The sequence below is a fragment of the Eretmochelys imbricata genome, chromosome 3, assembly GCF_965152235.1.
Source record: "Eretmochelys imbricata isolate rEreImb1 chromosome 3, rEreImb1.hap1, whole genome shotgun sequence".
Lineage (NCBI taxonomy): Eukaryota > Metazoa > Chordata > Testudines > Cheloniidae > Eretmochelys > Eretmochelys imbricata.
The window spans coordinates 168,042,679-168,062,296 of record NC_135574.1 but is presented as its reverse complement, the minus strand read 5'-3'; the positions used below and the strand labels follow the sequence as shown (position 1 = coordinate 168,062,296).

Genomic DNA, 19,618 nt, shown 5'->3' with positions numbered 1-19,618 from the left:
TGCTGGCAAGAATACTGTGGGAGATCGTGTCAAAAGCTTTGCTAAAGTCAAGGAACAACATGTCCACTCCTTTCCCCTCATCCACAGAACCAGTTATCTCATCATAGAAGGCAATTAGATTAGTCAGGCATGACTTGCCCTTGGTGAATCCATGCTGACTGTTCTTGATCACTTTCCTCTCCTCTAAGTGCTTCAGAATTGATTCCTTGAGGACCTTCTCCATGATTTTTCCAGGGACTGAGGTGAGCCTGACTGGCCTGTAGTTCCCAGGATCCTCCTTCTTCCCATTTTTAAAGATGGGCACTACATTAGCCTTTTTCCAGTCGTCCGGGACCTCCCCCGATCGCCATGAGTTTTCAAAGATAATGGCCAATGGCTCTGCAATCACATCCGCCAACTCCTTTAGCACTCTCGGATGCAGCGCATCCGGCCCCGTGGACTTGTGCTCGTCCAGCTTTTCTAAATAGCTCATTAAGCACATAATAGCACATTAAACTCTGACTTGTGCACACATGCACTGAAGTCAATAAGGGGCGTGCGTATGAGAGAGAGAGCGAGAGAGAGAAATGGACTTGAGATCAGCTGTAGAAACTATATATGAAAAAACAGTTTTCCAAGGAGACCTTGTGTGTGCATATGTTTAAAGAATGCAGGTGGTTTTTTTTTTAAGATGCCTGCAGTTTTGAAAATTGTTCCTATTGTAAGACCTATGTCCAGAAGCTAGAGGGGAAAGAGCTCTTTACTTCCTGTATTGTTGAAAAGAGAAAAGTGGTGCCATAGAGACCTTCATTTGCATAGGCTGCCTACCAACAATCCTCTAGTGAGGATTCACCAGAACTCATGAACTTGGATTTTGAGGGGTTGTGGGATCCCAGAGAGGCTCAGAAAAAGGAAGTAGCTCTTACCTTGTTGCAAAGAGCTCTTTTCCAAGCATCTTGGACTCTGCTTAAAGGTCTTATGTACTTTTGGCTTCCCTTCTGGGGGGACTTGGTTGCGAGAGATGATGCAGAGGACAGCAGCAGAGCTGAGTGGGCTCTGGTGGGGCCCTACCTATCCATCACTTTAACACTAAGTAAGTAACTGGCTTAGATGGTGATCCCTCCAGGTGAACCAGCCTAGGTCCCTTGGGATTGGAGACAGATTTGCAAAGAGGTACTTGAATTATGGAAGCCTGCTGATCCAAACCATAAGTGGGGTTCAGTGGACAGATGAGGTGGGGTGGCCACCTGTTGGACATGCGCTGGCAGATGGACAGGGAGTTGGACGGGGCGGGTCGGGGCATTTTACTGTTTATGTTCATGTATATTCTTTTGCTGTATTTTCCCAAGTTTGACTGTGTTCTGTTTCCCCTGCACTGATTTTCTTGTAAGCACCCCAAGACTGTGCAAACAAGTGTGGAAGTTCTGCCTGTTGAAGCTACATTAATTTTTCCAAGTTTCTTGATGGGGCCTCAATCCAGTTTAGTTATTTGTCAAGAGGAACTCTAGATATATTGAAACTGGCCCTTTTTGCTGACATTAACCACCTGGCAGAAGGGTTACACTATAATAGGATGTCATAAAGAAAGAAATGTACCACATCTGCTGTTTCTGAAATTTGTTCTGAGATTATCATATGCTGGCATGCAAATTATAGGGGTTTTTGTTGTTTTTTGTTAGGTTGGTTTAGGTTTTTAGGAGGAGTGTCAGTATTTGCTTTAAAGGTGCTGGAGACTCAGTTGTTTCCTTCCTATTGAGTTTCCGAGGAACATATCAATACCTGCTGGTTTGGTTTGAGCTGGCAGCAGAACTAAATGTCAAATCCTTCTGTAACCTGACCACAAATTATCTGGGTGGTGAGGAGGCTTGTTCCACGAGTGTGCTAGCATGTTAGAGCTCTTTGAGATGGGCAGCTGTTGGGTGTTGAATAGTGAACTTCTGGATTCTGTTCACATCAGCTGTAGTAGGAAGGCAGTGGAGAGAGTAGTATCTTCAAAGGCAAAGGAAACCTTGGGTCAAAAACACCTAAGTGACTTAACAGCTAAAATCCCATTTTCAAAAGTGACTTTGTCACTTAGGGCCAGATTTTTAAAGGTATTTAGTCACCAAATTGCCATTAAAATCAATGGGCATTAAGCACAGACATGCCTTTTGAATCTGGCCCTTAGGTGGTTTTGAAAGTATTACTCCTAGTCTGTATTTGTACCATTTGTTAGTTAAATGTTAAATGAAATTGCAAAGACCTTTTAAGAACCATAATTGACTCATGGGAGAAGTTTGGCTCAGGGAAGAACAACAATTAATTTTTATTCCTTTTGAGACAGGTATTATTCCTATCTCTTGAGATCCATTTCTTTTCCATAGCATTTGCGATTTTCAGCTCATTTACAATGATTACTGAGGTAGGATGGAGACAATCTTCCATTATGCTGTTATCATACTGGAGGCAGAAATGTAATCCTTCAAGTTACAGTGCATCACTCCATTAGTGAAGAGAGTATGTGTTTTAATATCTGGTGAAATGCATTATTAAGGACATGCACTGAAAAAGTGAATTTTATAATCTAACCATGAATTTAGTAATTTCAGGTTGCTATTTAATTAGATTTCAGGCTTTCAGCCAAGTTATTAAACAAATTTACCATTTTTAAAATGTGTAGTGTGCTGAGGACAGAACCATTCCATCATTTCTCTTTCCCTCCCTCCTACTCTAAATCCTATCTTGAAAACATTGTTTTTTCTAGAAGGAAGAATAAATGGAGTGAAATCTTGACCCCGTTAAAGTAATGGAAAACTGCCATGCCTTCACTGAGGCCAGAGTTTCACCTTATTTCTCAACGCATATCACACGTTTCTTTGCAGGTTTATAGTCATTATGGACATGACAATTGCTACCTTCTTTTCAGAAGGCAGTGAATTAGCCAGAAAATGTAAAAACCGAACAAAACCCCTACCAGTTAAATCAAGTCAATATTTGTACATTAGAATGAAGTAGATGGTGGAATGCTGAAATTGGTTGGTGGCTCATGGAACATTTAAAATGGTAAAGGAAATGAAGCCTACAAGTTAGACTCTCTCAGGAAAATGATCTGCATGTCATTGCAGCTAGTTCAATATTGAGTGAGCTTTATTGAGCTATCTTTTTAATGAAAAGCTTGATATAAGGTGTCTACTAAGCTGGAAGACTGCTAAATAATAATTAGACAGAATGTTGCTGGGATGGTTATCTTGAATTAGTTGAGTTTTAAAAAAAAATTTAAGTATCAGTATCACTCATTAGCACTCACTGACATTCAAAATATTGAATACGTATGCATATTCTGCCGTTTATATTTTAAAGGAAATTCTTTTGGAACTGTAATAACTCTGTGGAAAAAATCCAGAATTGCTACAGAGCAATAATATTACAAAACTAGTGTCATGGGGGTTGGCCCATGAGGGGGTCAGGCACCTAGCCTACCTGTGACAGGCTATGCTAAGGAGAATGAGCCAACCCAGACCCACCTGGGGATACTTAATTACCTAAGTAGCTGGGCAGCAATTAATTTGGTAAGGAGCACGTGGGCCTTATAAAGGGTTATGAATGCTTAGACAGAGGGCAGACCACAGATAGAGAGCGCTCCTAAGGGGAGAGGGCTTCTCAGGGCAGTTGATGAGGCAGCTCACCAGGAAAGGTATCCAAGGAAGAGACTCCGAAAGGGAAGAAAGCTATGAATGACCAGCCCTAGCGAAACTTGGTCCCAAGCAGGAGGACCTCACCAGGTAGCAGCAGGAACTCCAGATCACAAAGGAATTATGTTCTGTTCCACTGAAGGGTTGTTGTGGTTTGAACTCTGCAGGGACCTTGAACGCAGATGCGGAACCCTTCCCCAGCTGATGACAAAAGGTCCTGATGCCAGAAGATGATTCTAGGACAAGAGGGCCTCAGTAGCAAGGCGGTAGATGGACTTAAGGGGGATTGATGGACAAATGTTAACTTGGTCCTCTTTCCCTTCTTTGCCCTGCCCCCTACCCAGCTAGGACTCTGGGAGAAAGTTTACTTGTATAAAATGTTCTGCCTTTGGATTCAATAATCTAGACCCCTGAAGGAGCACAGTTCAATATATGTGTACCTCATTGGACTTAGTGAAACCACAGGAAGGGGAACTGAGACAGACACACAACTGGGGTTCTGCAACCTGGCTGTCAGGGGCACTCCAGGGGTGAGTGCGGGCCTTTATAACTAGTAATTTACATATATACCAGAAGGAATAACTTTCCATGGCATAAAATATTATACCACAGATAGTCAGATTAAAGAAAACTATTAACATATGGAAAGCTGTTGTGAAGAATGCAGATCCATAGATGGACTATGATCATTTGTCCCAATACATTTACGGTGCATCATTTAATAGCTACTTCAGTGAGAGTGGATATGTCTACACTGCAATTAAAAACCCGCAGCTGGCCTGTGCCAGCTGATTTGGGCTCAGGCTAAGGGGCTGTTTAACTGTGGTGTAGACATTTGGGCTCAGGCGGTAGCCTGGGCTTTAGGACCCTGCAAGGTGGGCGGGTCCCAGAGTTCAGACTGCAGACTGAGGAAACATTAGATGCTATGTAAGTTCTACTGGGATGCGATCTCCATGTTATTCAAGGTTATACATCCATTTAAATACTATTTTGTTGACTGGAATGTGCTTATGCAAAATACATTTTAAGAGATTGTTTCTTAACTAGGACTGATTTAAGTAGCACTCAGAAGTTTTCGGTGAGACTAGAACAGGAGACCAAATTCTGCTCATCTTACTCATGCCAGCAAATCCCATTTTGCTAAATGGGACTGCTGGTGTGAAGAAGGTGAGCAAGGGTGGTATTATTCTAGCCTTATATTAATGGTTTTCCAATTCCATTAACCATTACTGGATCTTTTCATATGTGACTAAGCCTTGAAAAGAATGTAAAAAGAAAAAGGTTAGTTTTATGAAATTGCAGTTCCTCAGCATGTGGGTGTACGGGGATAGTGTGAAATAAATACAGCTTTCAAATATTATCTCAGCTTGTCAGTATCAAAATACTCAACCTGCGTACCTAAAATTGCATGGCAGATTTAGTCACAGAATTAGTACAATGTTTTGAAAGTATAGTGACTTGTTTCTAAGTAGAGTGAAAATAATATTCTTTTATCTGATTTCTTATCTGCTGTACTATTATCAAATTTTATTACCTAGTTCTCCTATGTAAAGCATTATTTTGAGGCACTGTGTCATTTGAGTAAATGAAAGCCATTTTTGTTCTGCTCTGGTTAGTCATTTTCATTGACATAGACAGTAACGTTAACTGCTTTTGACGTCTATTAAATTAGTGTGCACGCCAGTTCTTCCTACCTACGGTACAGCTTAACTTGCTGATTATATTAAAGCTTTGAAAGGCTCATTAAATCTCTTCAATAGAGAAAAATCTATTATTTATCTCTTTGGAATATAAAAAGAAGTAATAATGAAGAACCTAATGCTGCTCAACTCCAAATGGCATAATTATTGTAATTATTTGCTTGTGGCTGCTGCTTTGTTACTGTCACTTGAAATCAATGAGCTTTATTCACCAGTAACCCCAGCCCAGTAGAAGCTACATGTGGAGATTCCAAGGACCACCTGCAACTTGACACTCTCTTGGAGCTCGTTCATCACAGCTAAGTTATTTGGCACTGGCTCTGCATGGATGTGATTTTCCTGATGCTTCAATCCCTGCTCCCCCAAGGAGTTCAGGAGTATGTCTACATTGCATTTTAAAACCAGCAACAGCAGGTCTTAGAGCCTGGGTCTACAGACGTGGGCTCGCACTAAAAACAGGTGTATGAATGTTGTGGCTCGGGCTGGAGTTTCAGACCCCAAGTTCCAGCCTGAGCCCGAATGTCTACAGAGCTGTTGTTAGTGCCAATGAGTGATTCTGAGTCTGTAGATCTGGGCTCCGAGACTTATTATCCGTGGGCTCTGTCTCTTCCCAGTGGTCACAGCGTTATGCTGAGGGTGGGACTGAGTGGAGGGGTTTTGTTGAGTATTGGTGTGTGTGCGTGCACATGTGGAGAACAGAGAGGGAGGCAAAAGCCAAAACCAAGAACGCTAAGCAGTAGCTCGTGAGCACAGTGTGACCTGGGAAGAAGCTAGAGAGAGAGAGCTTTGAGGTCTGATGTTGGCTAAAGAGGCTCAGGGCTGTAAGCTAAGACATTGCTCCTTTTGTTATTGGTTCCTCCTTTGTTCAGAAGAGCAGGACTTTATACATGTAAATAAACAAGGTTGCATTAAAGAAAATACCAGACTCCATGTTTCTATTTCCATCTGGAACGTGCCCAGAATCCTGAATTTTGACTAGCCACTTGGATCAGAAAGGGGCAACAATATGCTGAAAATGGCTAACAGCTTTTAATAAAACCCTCTGTTAGAAAGGAGAGGGCTCAGTCAAGACAATCTGACAAGCACTGGGAGAGCCTTACAAAAGAAAGAGTGTGAAATCAGGCTCCATTGAAATCAATGGAAGTTTTGTCCTCGACACAAATGGGACCAGGATTTCATCTACTACGTGGGAAAGGTTGGGGTAGTTTTCTGAAGGAACAGGGGAGGTGTAACTAAAGTTACCTTTGTTTTAAGAGATTATAAAAGGTTGGCAAAATTCAAAAGGGAAACATTGACTACTCAGTATAAGGAAAAAGAAAAGGAGTACTTGTGGCACTTTAGAGACTAACAAATGCAAGGACTGGCCTGTCTCCATTGTCTACAGCCAAGCTCTATGATACAACCGCATTTGCTCCAACCCGTCAGACAGAGACAAACACCTACAAGATCTCTGTCAAGCATTCTTACAACTACAATACCCACCTGCTGAAGTGAAGAAACAGATTGAGAGCCAGAAGAGTACCCAGAAGTTACCTACTGCAGGACAGGCCCAACAAAGAAAATAACAGAACGCCACTAGCCATCACCTTCAGCCCCCAACTAAAACCTCTCCAACACATTATCAAGGATCTACAACCTATCCTGAAGGACGACCCATCAGTCTCACAGATCTTGGGAGACAGGCCAGTCCTTGCTTACAGACCGCCCCCCAACCTGAAGCAAATACTCACCAGCAACCACACACCACACAACAGAACCACTAACCAGTAACCTATCCTTGCAACAAAGCCCGTTGCCAACTGTGCCCACATATCTATGCAGGGGACACCATCATAGGGCCTAATAACATCAGCCACACTATCAGAGGCTTGTTCACCTGCACATCTACTAATGTGATACATGCCATCATGTGCAAGCAATGCCCCTCTGCCATGTACATTGGTCAAACTGGACAGTCTCTACGTAAAAGAATAAATGGACACAAATCAGAGGTCAAGAATTATAACATTCAAAAACCAGTCGGAGAACACTTCAATCTCTTTGGTCACTTGATTACAGACCTAAAAGTTGCAATTCTTCAAAAAAAAAAGTCAAAAACAGACTCCAAGGAGAGTCTGCTGAATTGGAATTCATTTGCAAACTGGATACAATTAACTTAGGCTTGAATAAAGACTGGGAGTGGATGGGTCATTACACAAAGTAAAACTATTTCCCCATGTTTATTCCCTCCCCCACCCCCCACTGTTCCTCAGACATTCTTGTCAACTGCTGGAAATGGCCCATCTTGATTATCACTACAAAAGGTTCATCCCCCCAACCCCCCGCTCTCCTGCTGGTTGTAGCTCACCTTAAGTGATCACTCTGGTTACAGTGTGTATGGTAAAAAGAAGTGGAGTATTTGTGGCACCTTAGAGACTAACCAATTTATCTGAGCATAAACTTTCGTGAGCTACAGCTCACTTCATCGGATGATAAATTGGTTAGTCTCCAAGGTGCCACAAGTACTCCTTTTCTTTTAGCGAATACAGACTAAGACGGCTGCTACTCTGAAACCTATCAGTATAAGGCGTTATCTGCAAAAATGCATCACAGACAAGTATGTAAACTTGTAGTATAAAACTCATTACTTGAGCCAGTTTTCTGTCTACTCTTCTGCCACCTCCAGCAGTGACTAACTCTTGCTGAGAGATTTTTGTCTGGGAAGTTTAGCTGATCCCTCTTCCTTTGCAGGAGGAGATTGGTAACGATTTTGCACTCAAAATAATTAAAATCTTCCTCTTCATCAAAATGACAATATAAAATCATTTAATCACATATGGTGCAGCTAATGATTTTCCACTCAAAATAATTAAAATCTTCCTCTTCATCAAAATGACAATATAAAATTCCTTAATCACATATGGTGCAGCTAATCGGATAACTCGTCCTGGTATTTTAGTTTTAAAAATATAAATCACATCTGTTGACCCAATCACAAATGAAAATGCCTGCATCAAAATGACTACTTAGTTACTGAGCTACATCTCCCAGAATACCACATGCCTAGAGTCAGGAGGTTTGCCATTGACTTCAGTTGAGGACAGTGTTTCACCCAGGGTTCCCACCACCTTGCTATTAAAAGCCTCAGCTTCTGTCTGTGACTCCATTTCAGAGAATGCTTATCTGCAAGGAGAAAAGTCAGGGTGAATTGCAGTGTTCCAGCACTGAACTCAGTGGAACTACTCGCATGTGTAAAGTTAAGCACGTGCATCAAAGTTTGCAGCATGGGGGCCTAAAGAATCATACAGCACTGAATAGCATTTTTCAGAGCAGTGAACTCTAGGAATCAGGAATACCTGAAAATTTCATAATTTAATAAACAAGAAATTTTGGTTGCTCTGTGGACATGGGAAACCAAAAGAGAATTTTATTGTGGGAGAAAGCTTTCTAATATTGAACACAGACTGAACTGAATGATGGCATTTTAAATCACTCAGGGAAGAAATAGAATGGGAATTCTAAATAGAAGAGTTTACCAGGAAACTGAAGTGCTTAAACTCCAGTAAATCCTTGAGCATGTGTCAGGGAATATGATAAGGTTGTCCTTATGTATTCAAAGTCCTGTTTATTATGACCATAACAAGAAATTGCTTGATAAGGACATGAGATAAAAGTTTTGGGCAATCTTTGTTTTTCTTTCCCCTATGGTTACATTTACTACTTTGAGAAGAAAAGAAGGCAGCCAGTACCAGAGTTTGCTGCATTGCAGATGCCTTAAGCGTTGGGATCACCACTTGCAGAGAAAAGAGACACTCCACTGAAGCTAGAGATCTAGGCTCAAGCTGACTTTTAAGATCCTGATGTTTAGAAGTACAGTGAATTCCCTGAAGCAGGAGTTTTCTCACCTTGTCAAATCATGTTTTCTTTCATTTTAAATATTTGTGGTAAAGTCTGAAAAATTTCTCTTCTGACTAGGACAAAAGAACTTTTGTTGTATTACTTATAATAGTATCTCAAGGCCCCTTTGTGCTAGGCTCTGTATAAAGGTATAACAATGGGATGGTCCTGCTGCCCCTGAAAATGATATTAGAACAGCATGATAAGCATAACAGATCAGCTGTGATTTTTTTTTTCTATACTACAGATTCTGTAATCAAAGATTGATGAGCTAGATCTTAAAATCCATACTCAGGCAACATTCAGTGGGAGTTTTGCCTGAGTAAAGACTGTATAAAAAGTAGAAGCTCTAATAGGTCCCAAGCCTGTGCTGAGATCTGCCAGCACAGCTCCCTGTGAGGAGTTCCGTTGACTTCTGTGTTCTTAGTAAAGATTGGATTTGTAAAGACTGAATACATAATTCCTGTATTTAGATAAATGCTTGTTGAGGATTACTGTGTGCGTTCGGATTCACATGAATTTATCTGCATCATCTGATGCCTCACCAGTTTTAACCAGTGACTCGAAACACATTTTTCAGAGCTACTTTTTATTGTAAAGACTGCCAGCAAATAGTATACTATCTTAGCTTTATAATGATGCTGGTTTATTTGGCTTTTATATTATATATTTTATGACGTAATCATCATTGTTATACTGTGCAAATGCCTTAGCAGAGGTGGCAGGTGCATTATAAATAATTTGTTTTATTTATTATTTGGGAATACCCATGCCATATGTCACCAGACAGATGAGATCTGCAGTGAAGTTGTAGGTCTCACATTTGAATCCCTGTTGCACATCTGGGGGGGGGGGAACCTCTCTCTAATTTCATACAGGTAATAGGCAAAAGTCCCTTTAAAATTCTAGGTTTCTGAGAATTATATTTAATAACGATAAAATAAATTGGCGGAGTTTATTTACATTATTTACTTTGAATATATTCCCCTCCCACCCCCGGAGTGCCCGCTCCACCGGTGTTTTTTCTAATCCATTCATTAGGACACGAAACAGACCACAACGAATTCCGTATCCCGGTTTATTATCTGCTCATCTCACAGTCATCTATTTCTGCAGACAAGCCCCTAAATTATATGTTCCCAACTGACGTTGCACACTTTCAGAATTCTGTAATTATTCATGTTTTGGACACTTTCATTCTTCAGGGATTACCAATTAGATGATTGCCACAGGCAGCATTGCAAGGGAAATTAGCAAAACCAGAAGAAGCAAGAAAAAGCACTTTAGAAGTGATAAATCCATCTCTCAGTCAAGGAATTTTTCTCTTGTTTGTGCTGCCTGTTGGGCATCACTGCCGCAAGACACTCCCTGAGAAAGAGAAGAGAAACAATCTATTACGAGCAGTGTCTTACTGAGAACAGCTATAGTTCAATAAACTTCAGGTGCCAATGCACATTATTCTGTGTGGAGAGGCTCTTAGTCAGCAAGTCAGCTGGCAGAAAGCCAGATTTAGTCTCAAAAACACATTCTGTTTATGGAAATGTACCATCGCTGGTTGTGCGGCTGTTGCCTTTCTGTTAAACTGAAGCTGATTCCTCTGAGTCTAGGTGAATTAGTTAGGATTTCTAGTGTGCAAGAAGAGCGGCATTGTTTTACCCACATTTACAATGGAGGGGTGGGGTGGGAGAATCAGCTACTGAAATGTCATGAATGGGATGGGGGGTGAAGTTGCTAGGAGAAGCAGAATGCACAGAAGGGGAGAAAAATACTGATATGTTACATGCTAACTAATCAGTTGGCCAAATTCACCACTGCCGTAAGTGGTAACTAGCTCCATTGAATTAAATGGAGTTGTGCCTGATTACATGAGGACTAAGATTGCTCTAGTGGGACTCATGGGATAATGTTACATTTGAAATCTGTTCCTCTCTGTAGAATTTACAACTTTCCATTTAACACTTATGGGGCAGAGGCTGCACTACTGTTAAGGTCTAGTGGGAGACTCCTGGCTAAAATACCACACAACTCCATGGAAGTGTATTCCCTAACACATGTTATATACTGCAGTTTCCTACCTGCCAACACTTTCTGCTAATTTTGAGCCCTCTTTACAAATGACAACTCAACCACCCACCCCTATTTGTTTTTAAATTGCACCAAAAATTAAAATCATGACATGCTCCTCTGCATGCAAAGGACTGCCTGTGGTTTTGTTGTCAGTGTACAGAAGCTGCTGGAAAATGGTTCATAAGACGCGCACCAAACTAGCTCAGACAAGCAAAAAATGTCTGCTTTTGAAAAAAGCCTGTTGAAATTTGTTTGAGAAGTCAAGTGCACAATCCTAACTCTTAGGACAGAATCTACATCGTTACTGAATGTACAGTTTATCATTCAGAGGTAATACTATTACAGGAATTGGCGATTCTTGAACACTTTCTCGAAAGTATTCAACATGTACATGGTACTCATTAACATAAGGGGAAAGTATGCCCTTCCCCCGTATCTTTATTTTCCAAACATATGGCCTAATATTGAGATGTGCTGAGCATCTGCAATTCCTGTTAAAGTCAGTGAGAGTTTTGGATACTTTGCCAGTCTCAGGTCACGTCCACGTTTATTGTAATCTCAGTACAAGAAAATGAGCAGTCTTCTGTTTTTTCATATTTCCCTCATACAGCACATTATAGCTGGGCAGACTGAGAGTAGGTTTGAGTAAGAACCACTTTTCAGATTGCAGTTCCATGGAGACCTTATGATTCATTTGTTCTGCCATTTGAGCAGAGAAATAGATTTTTCACATTTTAGAATGAGAAGATCAAGCATCTGCCCTCTGCCTCATCACCTGAGGATGTTCAGTGGCATTAACAACAAAAGCTATCAAGAAGTGCTCAAGGCCATCAGAAGTGTCAGAACCCAGACCATGCACATGAGCAGATGGTATGAGACAGCTCACTCATGATGAAAGTAACCATTTCTCATCCATGAGACTATAGTCGGTCTGATCTAACTTCCACCCGTGTAACGCTATTGCTGTCACTGGAGTTACTCCCTGTTTTTACACGGGGGTAAGTGAGAAGAGTCAGGCGATGCTTCTTTGTTTATCTTTGTGGGACATATTCAGTCCATGGAAAAGATTTGCATAATGATTGTATTTGTTCTGATTATAATAGACATCTTTGTTGAAGACTATGGTTGGCCAAACACTTCCCAGATGTGCTATGCTTGCACCTCGTTTTGATTTTGTTTCCAGGAATAGCATCTAGCTCATCAGTCGTAGGGAGAAATTGAGTGAAAATGATTATTTAGTGATCCTTCTTTCACAGCAAATTGAAGTAGTTTCTCAACAAGAGAGAGTGTGTTTTGAAAAATGTAGCATAAGAATCCAGGGTCTGTTAATGTGAGTAATGCAGTCATCCTGCTAAAGGATATGTTATTGAACTTTAGTTTATTATTCTAACAGTTTGAAATTGGGCCTGTCAGAATTGGCATAATCCAGAGTGATGCTCAGCACCCCCAGGTTCCATTGCCTAGAGCTGCAGTGACTGAGAACCCAATTCTCTGAAAGTCAGTGGTGCTCATCATCTCCCAATATTTCTCTGTGAGATTGGGTTCTCAGCCTCGTACAGTGGAGTCCTGGTCTCTGACTGGGGTTCCTATCACTACAGTAATACAAATAATGAACAGTCTAGAACTGTAACACATTGTAGTAGGAAAACAAAAAAGTAGGGTCAGATCCTCTGCTGGCGTAAATCAGCATAATTCCCCTGAAGTCAACAGAGCTATATTGATTTACACTAGATGAGGATTTGGCCTATAATAAGCAAATATAATTCAACAGGTAAGATGCACAGTATTTTAGTGAAAGGCGAGTTACACAAGTACTGAATCAAACTGGGTATGCTTTCAAAATAAAAAAAAAGTCTAGAAGGTATTTCGATACACGAAATAGAACTGTCAAAAGTAAGTTCAAAGCATCCATGGCACAATAGAGGCTCACTGCTGACTGCACCATAAATGGAAACTTAATCCCTGTTTTGCACGTGTTTGGTTTTTAGATATGTAGAATTGGCAGCATGGCTTTTTCACTAAATGTGCTAATGCTTCCGTTTTGAGGGTTAGCTTCCTATATAAGTGCATTCCTACTTTTCCCCGTTTCTTCTGCATATGAAGATCTTATTTAACTATGTGCTGAATGCACATTTGTAGGCATAGGCATCTTAATGTTGTGCAGCTTTAGCTTTCAAAGCAGAAATTAATTTTTTAATTTTTAAAATGTCTTGAAGATAGAAATACATATTTGCAGATAATTAGAGATTTCAAGGATTACATTTTGCTAACTGTTTTAAAGTTCTTGTCAGTGTTGCACAAACAGGCTGCCGGTCAGTTCTAAGTTTTAGTTTATTGTACTACCAAGAGAGAGCCTAGACTGTTAAGGTTTATAACTATAATAATTTATTGCAATAGAGCAGTAGATAGAACTTGTTTATTAAAACAGCATTAAAACTGTATGGAATGTGCTTTGTACCTGCTGTTCCTCATATATATTGCATTAAATATATTAAGATGAAATCAGATCATCTTCAGTGAACCAGATGACTATGAAATGGAAACAACCACATCTCCATTTGTCATTTCTTCCACTGGTGGGGCAAGATTGTGAAGCATTCGAAGGAGGTCTGTAATCCTTTATGGGATTCACACCCATAACTCTTCTAAAAATCAAAAGAATATACCATGGTACTGAATACAAGTAGCATAGTAACACTGAGCATTGTACAGAATATTATAGAGAGGACAATATTAGAGTGTTCATCTTACTGTGGGAATTTTTCTTATTGTTTAATTAAAACCTTTCTTTCAAAAGCTCATTTCTGGTGTGTTGTGTTCTGTGTACATGATCCAAAATACAGTGGCAATGCTGGGGTCATGTAACTGGGACATACTCTGGAAGTGTCAAGAATCCCAATGGAAACTTCAAAAAATTCTGACAAAAACACGGCAGTGAAGGGGTTTGTGATGGGGTGTACAAACTCCACACTGGGCCCAAAGGGATTAAAGGACAATACTGAGCCCCCACATAGCCTCGTCCCTCCAGACCTGCCGAGTGCGCTCTAGCTGGAGAGGAAGCTTAAGAGGAAGTAACTCAGCTTAGAAGGGAAAGGCTGGGGAGGAAGACAGACTGCCTGCTGAGCCTGGTTGGGGCTGAAGGTTTAGTTGTCTTTTCTTTTCCTTTCCTATCCTATATTGGACTTGGAGATGGAGGGTAGGAAGTGACCCAGGAAGGCAACTCCGAAGCACTCCAGAGTGCCGACACTGGCTCTCAAAGGGCCCTGGATTGGAGCCCAATGAAGTGGGAAGGCCCAGGCTTCCCTACTGACTGCCCTTGTTGCAGGAGGGGCATAAGCTTCATTTCCACCGCACTCTCCCTCTAGTAAGGAGAGGGTAAGGATGTTAAAAACCCTAAGCTGAAGCTAAGCCCCATACAAGGGTTAGGAACTGGACTGACTTTCCTGGTGGAAGGCATGATACTGGAAACTGGATGCACACTCGGCCACTTAGCCCTCTGAGGTCTCTATTAGAGGATTAAATGAAGTTTATAGCAACTTATGTAACAGCTGTCAACAGGATGTGGGTGTGGTTCTCTCAGGATGGAAACAATCATTACATTGTCATATATGGTGGCTTGCAGTGCATCCAGGTTGTGCACCATGGGGTTATTGTTACATATGGTATCATGTCTGATTGCTAGATTCAAGTAGTGTTGAACAAGGATGATATAATATCATTAATTCAGTGCAGTATGATTACGTATACTCTCCTTGTGATTTACAGAAGTTACCTCACTTTTGCCAAATATCAAACTGAAGAGCTGTTATATAGTCCTCTTATTTTCCTCTTTTTCCCATTTAATTTGTGCGCATTGACAAGTAATTACATAAACTGTATGTGTTTCCCTTGCTCTTTTATTGTGAAGTCAGGTTGGTTTGTTTCAGATGTGAACCAGGCAAACATACGTAGTATTTTAAAAATACATGAACAGCAAAATGTACCATAGTACCATAGATCTTTGTCGTAAGCTGGCCTCCCCAAATCCCAGCTCTTCAGGCTTTTGGGTGTGCAGAGCCTTGCTCTCCGTTTTCTTATGTGCTCAAAAATGTACCAGGCACATTTTCAGACAGTGCCCGGATTCTGATCTTACTTACAGTGGTATAATTCCACTTACTGCGGTAGAGTTGCTCCTGCTTTACACTGGTGTGAATTCAGTCAGTGGAATTATGCTAGTGTAATAAGATCAAAATTAAGGTTACAAAGGCCTGTGGGTCTATGCTGATTTACACCAGTTGAGATTCTGACTTCTTTTTCTCCCTTTCCAATTTTTGTAATAAATACTGTCTTCCTGTGCTTTCATTTTTCATTTTAACTTTGCAACTATTTTATAAAACCTGTAAACTCTCTCAACAGGAGAGAGGTTATACAAAACAAAGTTGAGTTGTGTCTGTTCTATGTCTTTTAAACACCATACATGTTGTTGTTGTGAAAAGTGTTGCCTTGAGACTATTGGAAGCTAAAAGTCCTCCAGTTTATCCATAGAATAGGTACAACACAGGTCAACAGCAGTCTTCCCGCCTCCATGCCTTAACCTTGTTCTGGATGGGATGCTTCTAGGAGCATGAGGACAGTTCAGTCTCCATGTCTGTTCCTGTCCTTGTCTTCTGTCTTGAGACTTCCAATGTGGGGACTATTCAGGGTCAAAAGTGGTGGCCATTTTATGATGCATATCTCTATCCACTTGAAACTAGACTGACATTGCAGCTTTTTTTCACATAGGACACCTAAGAGCTATCAGATGATAGCCTGGGTTGGTAATAACTGAAACTGTTGTTTTTGAATTGGTGACCTCATGTTGAGAGATGTGGTTATCCTATTACCATTCTCCGGAGCCATAGAGTGCTCTTCTCACCCCTGAACTCCAATACAGATACTTAGTTTTTACTCCTAGCCACAAAGTCTTTCAGAAAAATTAAATATGCATTGTGTGCACCATTTAAAATGGAAGAATATAACTGCATAAGACTATTACAATTTTAGAGAAGTGTGGAAGGCAAATCTTGATGTGTGTCGAAACAGGAAGAATTTGGAAATGTCCCAGTATGCTCTTCTTGTTACTTTACGAAGTAAAAGGTGGGGAGTCCTTTCAGGAGAAGGCGGTGTGTATGGGTATATAAAACTGAAGATGCCCATGCTCAAGTCTTTGGTAGAAACTCCAAGAATAGTATTGCTAACAGCTGCTACATGGGGGAATGGGAGTTTGGTTTTTTTCATTGAATCAATGGGAAGTAATTCCATTTTCTGTTAAATTCTATACTTTTTGAAAGCTTGATATGTATCTCTGTCAGGATGATACTGATAACAGCATCACTGATTTCCCTGGCTGAATCATCTATTCAGTGGGTCATGTCAAGCATTAGTTATATTTAAAAAAAGTTTACATGTTGTTCTCAGCTAGAGTGAGCAGTTGTTTTGAATTAGGTAGCGCAGCAAAAGTTAATTGCTTAAAAAAGGCTTTCAATTATTTTATGGCAAATAATTTAAGCCTTTCTAGTTAGGGTATGTTAAAAGCCCTCTGGCATAGCTGTGGCTGGCCCAGGTCATCTGACTTGAGCTTGTGGGGCTCAGGCTGCAGGACAAAAAAATGCTGTGTAGATATGCAGGCTTGGGCTGTAACCCAAGCTCTGGGACCTTTGATCCTCACTGGGTCCCCAGACCTCAGGCTCCAACCCGAGTCCAAACACAACCGTTTTTCAGCCCCAGAGCCCGAGCCCCAATGGCTCAAGTCAGCTAACCTGGGCCAGTTTTGGGGTTTTTATCCCTGTGTAGACATACCCTTCATCTCAAACTAAGTTCCTTACCAGAAATAAGCCTTTATATGTAATGTTGTCCTTTTTGATCTAGGTGGCTAGTCAAAGTTCGGGGCCTTGTAGTTTGTTCCAGCTGGGAGTAGAAATTGATGATGCAGTTGGGTATTTTCTTTGATGAAATTTTGTGTATTTACAAAGAATCTACAAAGTCCTGTTTGTCCAGGAGAAACCAAGAACAAAAGGAGCTGTTTCTTATCTGACAGATCCAAGCTCCTTTCAGCCTGTGTCCCTGAACAGACCTCTCTCTGGGCTTTTGGCTAGGGTCACACCACGCTTACAGGCAGCTGTTGCTTGGCTTTCTTGCTCTGCTTCAGTCTCTCTGTCTCTTGTCCTCCCTCCCAGTTTGTCTTTTTCGCCCATAGACATGCCCACCCACCTGGTTAGAACAATACCTATGGAACCCATTGCCCACACGGTGCTGGTTTCTGGACAGGTTCTGTTAGGCCTTGTTTTAGATGTGGCCCCTTAACTGTCTCTTACAACTATATTAAAATGAGAAAGGATGTATTCATGCATCAATGTCGATAGATTTTAACTCCGCTCATAACAAGGTTTAACCCAGCTTGTAAACAATATTTGTATAGCTGTGCCATTATTTACATCCAGCTGGTCTGGGAATGTATTGCAGGTCTCCTACTTTCCTTAGAAAAGTATACGCAGATACCAAGTAGATTTGCAAAATTCAGATGACTAGTTTTCCTGCAATTTTATTGATTTGTCAACTACAGTTCATGGGCTGGATGCTCCAGATTTGGCTGAGGGGTATTTTGGAGCAAATCCAGAAGAGGGGAACAAAGATGGCTTTAAGCCACCATTGTATGTCTAAACATCTCAGCCCAGGTCCACACACTTGGGTTAGCAGGGCTCGTGGTAGTGCTCTAAAAATAGCTGGGTAGACAGTGCTTTGAAGCTGTGGCTTGTGCTGGAGCTTGGACTCTGAGGTCCCTCCGCCTCCCTGAGTGGCAAAGTTTACACAGTTATTTTTAGCAATATAGCATGAACCTGAGTCTGTCTACCCGGGCTGGGAGGCTTGCTTCTGGGGCTATGAAAACGTACCCCCTCAGTCCTGGGGTCTCCAGGCACTGCTCTTGTCTCTGGTGCTGATCTAACTTGTACTGACTGCCGGTAGTCCATAGGGTTATTTTACCAGCTGGATGTCAGATGGATACAGGGCATCCCCTTCCAGGTGTACTTTTCCCAGGCACATGCCCTATAAGTCAGGCTGCGGGTAAGGGGAGTAGCACAGGGGCTGCTATAGATTATTCTACATCATCTATATAAGATGCGAGGGAATCACCATGGCTGATTGTGCTGTTTTAGTGCAGCTTTGTTGGAATGGCGCAAAGCAGCCTTAGAGAAGGAGGAGAAGAGTAGTTGCTTTATGTAGCAATTCAGGTAAAAGGATCTGCCTTTATCTACAGCTCTTTACTGCATGAAGCGCACAGACCTACTAGTTATGAAAAGGGTAAGAGAAAAATTAATGTCAACACCAGGACTCAGATTTATAGCCTCCATGAACTTATACCATCCTGCGTGGCCCTGCCTTATTGAACAGACATCAGGTCATGGAAATTCTCAAACTTGACTATACCTGAATTCAAGTCTTTCCTCTAGATGATTATCTGACATTTAATGTATGTTGTTGCATAAATCACATGAAATTGTACGTTCTACTACTTTGATCTATCTTAGGCATTGCCGTTCATAGTATGTAGAAGTAATTTTATTGTAGTTAATTACATTTATTTGATTATGTTGAGGTTGAGTGTTTCTAGGATACTCATCGCTGTTGTATCTGAGCACTTAAAATATGTTGTATTGTTTTTCTTACAGAAGTTTCGATGTTGGACTGCATCATTTTCTTATCAGGTAAGCTAATGATATCATTAAAGGGCAGCAGAACTCCAGTGAGCAGCAGGGTTTCTTGTTTTAGGCAGTGCTGCTAGTGCCGCCTATTTTTAAAGCTATATGACAATTTTCCTTACATCAGACCTTGTTTTCGGTTACTTATAACTTTGCCAGACTGTAAGTGTTCAGCCTGAAATTTTCCATGTTGGGTGTCTGCTTCAGGGTGCCTTTTGAAAATCTCAGTAAAAATGGTTCAGCCATTTTTGAGAATGAGATAAGACGACAATACGTGCATCGTTTTGCCATGTTAAAAACGTTCTTATAATTATTTAATTGAAAAGACCCAGGGTATCTATGCTTTGGTGTAAGGATTTGAAACTTCACAGGGGATTGGCTTTTTGGCAGGGATGTGCCTTTTGTTGTCCCCGTGAAAACTCTGCCTTAGTCAATGCATAAGACAGACTGTGTTCAGGCAATGAATCAGGGTTAGATAGAGAAGGAGGCTGTTGTCTATAGGACCCAGATTTGTTTGTTGCAGAAGTTGGAAGGAGTGTAGTGAATGATGCAGGGAACTGCAGGAAGAGAAAAGGGGGTCTCATAGTTAAGACAGTTGACTTCTGTCCCT

General features: G+C 41.1%; 1 protein-coding gene across 1 annotated transcript in view; it reads left to right on the top strand.

The window, feature by feature from the left end:
* HHAT (hedgehog acyltransferase) overlaps nt 1-19,618 on the top strand; it is a 216,953-nt gene that overhangs the window by 68,667 nt on the left and 128,668 nt on the right. Inside the window, exon 8 of the mRNA XM_077812196.1 lies at nt 18,979-19,014. Within this exon, the coding sequence (XP_077668322.1) occupies nt 18,979-19,014 (36 nt within the window). The remainder of the gene's footprint in view (nt 1-18,978; nt 19,015-19,618) is intronic.